General features: G+C 34.3%; 1 protein-coding gene across 1 annotated transcript; it reads right to left on the reverse strand.

Moving 5' to 3' along the window:
* Positions 1–2,626: 2,626 nt before the first annotated feature.
* LOC116010676 (2-iminobutanoate/2-iminopropanoate deaminase-like) lies at positions 2,627–4,746 on the reverse strand. The gene is made up of 6 exons (XM_031250172.1): positions 4,519–4,746; positions 4,023–4,138; positions 3,720–3,764; positions 3,428–3,501; positions 3,267–3,316; positions 2,627–2,900 (listed from the first exon to the last, which is right to left on the reverse strand). Exons 1-6 carry the CDS (start codon positions 4,679–4,681, stop codon positions 2,806–2,808), a joined length of 543 nt encoding a protein of 180 aa, XP_031106032.1. The 5' UTR covers positions 4,682–4,746; the 3' UTR covers positions 2,627–2,805.
* Between the last annotated feature and the right edge of the window lie 1,535 nt (positions 4,747–6,281).

The following is a 6,281-nucleotide window of genomic DNA, read 5'->3' on the forward strand; positions in this document are numbered from 1 at the left end:
GACATCAATTGTTTCATAAACAAGGAATGCTTTTTTGTACTTCCTAAATAATAATGATAGATTGATAGAGTGGATAAACTTTAGATAATTTGGATGAGTTTAGCAGGCTGGTACTCAGTTATACGGGTTGGTATACAAGTGAAATTAGTTTGGCTAAAAAAAAAATACTCTTGTCCAACTCATTTTAAAATAGGCGTAGACGGGTGGGCATGACAATGACATGTTGTGACAGCTCTCGATGTGAGGATGAAAAGGAAAGTGGGGGTAATAAATGTGATAAAATTGTCTTCAAAAGGAAATAGTTTTTAAAGTGATTTTTTAGGAAATGTGAGTAATGTGGAGGAGAGAGAATGAAGAGAAAGAACAGCCTCCTGCAAGGAGTTTTATTTTTTATTTTTTATTTTTTTTATCATGGGCTCCACCAAAATGAAAAGCAGCCAGAAGAAGTTGGGTGAGAGGCAACATAGCGGTGAGTTACAATAGTTTTTTTTTTTGACAGACATTTTTATTTTTTTATTTTTTTGTTCTCTTTCCATCTTCTCTCCCCTAGTTGACACCTCAAAAACCAATCCAAAAACCTCGCTATCGATGATGCTCTAATAACCATAATTTAATCAACAAGAGAAATGTATAATAAAATTAATGACATACAAAAAAATATGCAAAGCACATTTGAAGAGGCTTTCTTGCAATTCACTAACTTAACTTTTTCAATTTTCAACTCTATTGATTTTTGGGAACAATTCAACTAGTTTATCCATTACTTATTTGGTTACAATCATTAACTATGAAATTAGCACACTTCCTCAATTGATATACAACAATTTGCTTTCTCACATGACCAATGATTTTAGTATATTCCTACTAAACTTTAAATGATATTTCAACACCCAAAAATATCATTTAAATTTTAAGTAGCATGCTTGGAAACTTCAAGCAACCATTTACTATAAAAAAAAATTCAACATTTTGAATACAAAATGGCAGAGATAGCCTCTCTATTTGGGCGATAAGACCATACATGCATACATATAAGCTATTTGTCATGTACTTTGAGTCAATCAAGAGAAAGCTAGTATTCGAGGATAAGGCAATATAATTTGTAAATTTGTGTCCTGCCTAAGGCTAATGTGAAAGAGAGGAAGTACAAAGAAAAAATATTTAGCTACATAGAGGCTCCTTATATAGATAACTTCAAGGGTAATATAGGTATTTTAATATTTACAAAGTCGTAAAGACTATAGTAGGCTACATTACTTTTTCACATAGATTATAGTAGACTAAGAGAAAGTTAGTACTTGAGCATAGGGCAATATAATTTACGATTTTGTATCTTGCAAAGGGCTATTGCGTCACATTCCTTAACAAGCTAACTACTCCGTATTACAATCGTTATACCCTGCATCACGGTGCACATAGCAATGTGCACCACGATCCAAAACGACGTTGTTTCGATGTTAGTGGGCGCGGACGCGAATGACTCTAGGGAATTCATTATCTATAATACACATAATCATTATCTAGAATACACAGAATGTTTGCCCAGAATACACAGAATATTGACACAAAATACACAGAACTCATCCTCCTAAACATTTGAATGCACAAACACATCACAACCTGTGTTAATAACATCAATACACAGAATATTGACACAAAATACACAGAACTCATCCTCCTAAACATTTGAATGCACAAACACATCACAACCTGTGTTAATAACATCAATACACAGAATATTGACACAAAATCCACAGAACTCATCCTCCTAAACATTTGAATGCACAAACACATCACAACCTGTGTTAATAACATCAATACACAGAATATTGACACAAAATACACAGAACTCATCCTCCTAAACATTTGAATGCACAAACACATCACAACATGTGTTACTAACATGAATACACAGAACGGTTGCCTAGAATACACAGAATGATTACCTGGAATACACAGAACAATTACCTAGAATACACAAAATATTAACATAATACACAAACCGACCGAAACGGGAAACGTGATTTAAAAAAAAAAAAAGACGATTAATTTACAATACTCAAAACGACATCGTTTATGTACGTGGTGCACATTGCTATGTGCACCGTGGTGCACGGTATAATTTGCCTCCGTATTATACTAGGTATGTCCTGCATAGGATTATTGTGTCACATTCCTTAACAAGCTAACTATTATACTAGGTAGCCCAAATATTTGATATTTGTATCACCAATACGACTATTGAGTTAGACCTATATCACCCGAAACTTTTAAAAACCTCAAATAAAAATATGAATATCTATCCATACATATTTAGGCCCACTGAGGTTTGCCCGCGATCAAATGAAATATTCTGAAGCAGTTCTTGGGAAAACCAATCAAGAGTACTGTCAGTGGATACTTAACCGCAAGAAGTGGGGAGGTATATTAAGTGCAATTAGCCGCAATGATTTTTAATCTTCATTTGCTCTCAGAGACATCTTTGTATGATTTCAATATTTTGGCTCTAAACTGTTTGTGTTCTTTATAGTTTAAGGTGATAGAGACATTCTTGTCTGATTACTTTGTTATGGCTCTTTATAAGTATCTAAGCTCTGTTCAATACTACATTCTTAAGCAGCCAGTCTTTCAACAAGAAGGTGTAACCATGGCATTATTATTAAATATAACAGCCCAACAAGCTGGATTATTATAGCCAAGACTTGGTGTACAAGGTCTAGACATGTAACCATGGCATTATTATTATTATTATTATTATTAAATATAACAGCCCAACAAGCTGGATTATAGCCAAGACTTGGGACTTTACAATGCTGCTATGCATTCAATTTCTATCTTTGCACCCTTGGGTAATGCTGCCACCTGATAAGTTGCACGGGCTGGATATGGATCTGGGAAATCTGCAAAATATTCGGATTACACCACATTTCGGAACATTCATAAAGGACACATTTTGCATTCATAAAGGATCAGGTCAGTAACTTTCTAAAGCTCCACTGATGCCTGATGGAGAACCCACCCATTATAATTAGGGACTCTCTTAATACTTTGTTTCCAACAAGAAGGGTAGAGTTTAGAACATGATGGATAAATAGACCCTAGGCTGTTTCAATCAGGCAAAAAAACAAAAAAAAAAAAAAATCTATTTGAAGCATGTTTCAATTTGTTTAGAGATCATCTTGAAAAAAATATGACATGACACAGAATGCAATCCGCTAGGATCATTTCAGAGTAATCACTAATCAGTAGCGAAGAAATGAGCTTACATTTAGCATATATCGCATTCACTACGTTGAAGTCATTCAAATCAGCTAACCTGTATGGAAATCCAAATAATTGGGCATCAGCAACCAAGATTGCACATTAGAAGGCATATGCACATAAAGATTCACAACAACAAAAAAAAGGTGAAATATAGAAGACATACAAGATTGTAGTCTTAACAACACTGCTATAGTCAGCACCACCTGCTTTGAGTATTTCCCCCATGTTCTTTAGAGCCTGAATACAATTAAGGCTCAAATGCATTAATATGCAAGTGAAGTTGACTCATATCAAGATAGCTTGGTGAAAAATGTAATGACCAAAACTACGGAAAAAGGGATCCTAGTCCAGCAACCCAAAAATGTTAATTTGATAGCTAGGCACATGCGAGATCTTGGAAACACAGACAAATGAGGAAAAGGGATCAAATGCAATTTATGCAGCGATTATATTACCTGCTCTGTTTGGTCCTCCACATTATCCGAAATCATGTCCGCAGTCTGCATCCGTATAAAATATCTCAAAATTAAATGTTCAACCATGTACAACAACATATCACCATATGAAACAATTTTAAGAAAATATATTAATTATACCCAAAAAAAAAAGAAGAAGAAGAAGAAGAAGAGATTAGCATATACATCAATAGATACAATAACACATAGTCTAGGTTTGGTACGAGCTTTAAGGTGCCTCCTATAGTTGTTTATGGCCTACTCAAGATCTAACAAAAAATTAGATACTGTAACATGACAGACCTCTGGATCAAGACCAAGAGATCCAGATACAAAAATAAGATCATTTGCTTTGATGGCTTGAGAGTAAGGCCCCACTGCTTCTGGAGCGTTATCAGTATAAACAGCCTCCTTTCCACCTGATACAATAGTAATCACATCAGACACAAGAAAACCACAGCATAGTAACATCAAAATGGAAGGGACAGTCGCACAGTCACACAATAAACACCGGAATGCATTACTCTCCCTGAGTTTTAGACAAAATTATACAGAATAGTTCTTTCAATTACTCCATCTCTTATTTAAGGAATTAAACCTCATGATATGCCAATCCTACAAATTTTAGGAAATGTCCTACCAATCCGATCCGTTTCGCATCAAAACTGGAAGCAATTCACTATTCCAGTAAACATGTGGCGGTGAATACAGAAAACAATGATTCCTTTCCGAATAAGGTTTTGAGAAATAATGTTATCCTTTGATTATCACAGAGCATTATGGAGTGTTCGGAACTCACTTGAGGAAGCGAAAGGCTTTGACAGAAGCGGCTTTGAGGAGCGGCGAGAGGCGGCAGGCAGCAGCGATACACGGCCGGGGCGGGCGAAGGCTAAGGGAGAGGGAGAAGGGTTGCGAAATGCGGAGACGTGGAAAGTGGTTGCTGCTACGGACAAGGAAGCCATTGATGTTTCCGCTTCACTCACCAAATCCCTCAGCTACTCTTCTGTCACGCTCTACTACTGTTCTGCTTCTTCCTCTGCTGTGCACTCCATTTTATAGCGCCAAAAATGGAGTACTATTTTAACAAATAAATTATACTACCTCCTTACCAAAATACTGTCTAATTGCTTTAATGAGATTTGACTGAAGTTATTTTTAATCTAATTTTTAATAATATTAACTTTAACATTAATATATAAAATTTATATATTTAGAATCTACATTAAAAACACTATAAAATACAAAAAATTAAATTTAAAAATAATAAAAAATTACTAAAGAAAATAAGTAACGAGGAAAGAATTGGTTTAACTAATGAATAGTAAATATGACAGGTAAAATGGAACAGAGGGAGTAATAATTTGATTCATCCAACCAAACATCTTTTTGCTCATATTTTATTGGAACCTGCCACATAAATTCACAGTTTCGTCATTTTATGATGGTTATAAAAATAAATGTTAAGCAGTATCATTTGGGATGAACTGTAGTTTCATTTATGGAGCTCTGTTAAGTTGTGACGGTAGTGGTTTCTTTACTTAAAAGAAACAGTGCGTTTTTGGACCATGGTCCACGATATAACGACGGATGTTAACCTGGAGTGCTAACTACACGGCAAATTATTGTGTGGACCATGGTCCAAAACAACATTGTAAACTTTATGAATTAGAAAAATGTACTTTATGAGTTAGAATAACGTACATTATATGCTAGAATAATGAAACTTTTGGGTTAAGATAACGTATTTTATGAGTTAAAATAATGTATGCGAAACGACATCATTTTTAGATCGTGGTCTACACAGCTGTGTGGATCACGATTCATGCAATAACTGTTGCTCACTACACAACGAATTGTATGAGAAAGTAAAATTACAATTTGAGAGGATGTAAATCATAGTAACTTAATTGAACATAGAGGCTAGACATTTGCTTACTACGCATGAAAAACTCTCATCATTTTGAGAGGTTGCCCAAACTTCACCCATGCAACCAATTAAGCTGTCTATGCGGACATCAACGACATATTTTACTCTAAAAAGTTAAAAATAAAAACATATTTTCCATAATACTAACACAATTAGTTCAACCGATTACCCTAAAGTTGCTTCAAATTATATTGTCTTCTAATATGCCATATGGTAGCTGAATACGTACAAAGTACAAACCAAACCTTCCCCATATTATTTATTTCGTGTTGCGTGTTCAACATCACGTGCGTACTTATTTTTTTATGGGTTAATGACTGAAATAGGACAAAAAAAATAATAAAGGAGTAGATAAAAATATGTCTATTTTAAAAATTGAATAAAAATGGGAAAAAAGCATTTGAGACTTGCGTTTGAAGTTAGAAACACAAGTCCCAAATACTTTGTTAATTTTTTTTTAATCGTTGACAACAAACGCAAGTCTACATGCATTTAAAGTATAAAATACTTAAAAAAAAATGCAAGGGGAATTGCGTTCATCATTAAAAAAAATGTCAGCCTTCTCTGACAAAGTAGTGAAATTCTAATAGTTGAGAGACTAATATAGTTATTAACTCTTTTACATGGACTTCATC

This window comes from Ipomoea triloba, chromosome 2, assembly GCF_003576645.1.
Source record: "Ipomoea triloba cultivar NCNSP0323 chromosome 2, ASM357664v1".
NCBI lineage: Eukaryota > Viridiplantae > Streptophyta > Magnoliopsida > Solanales > Convolvulaceae > Ipomoea > Ipomoea triloba.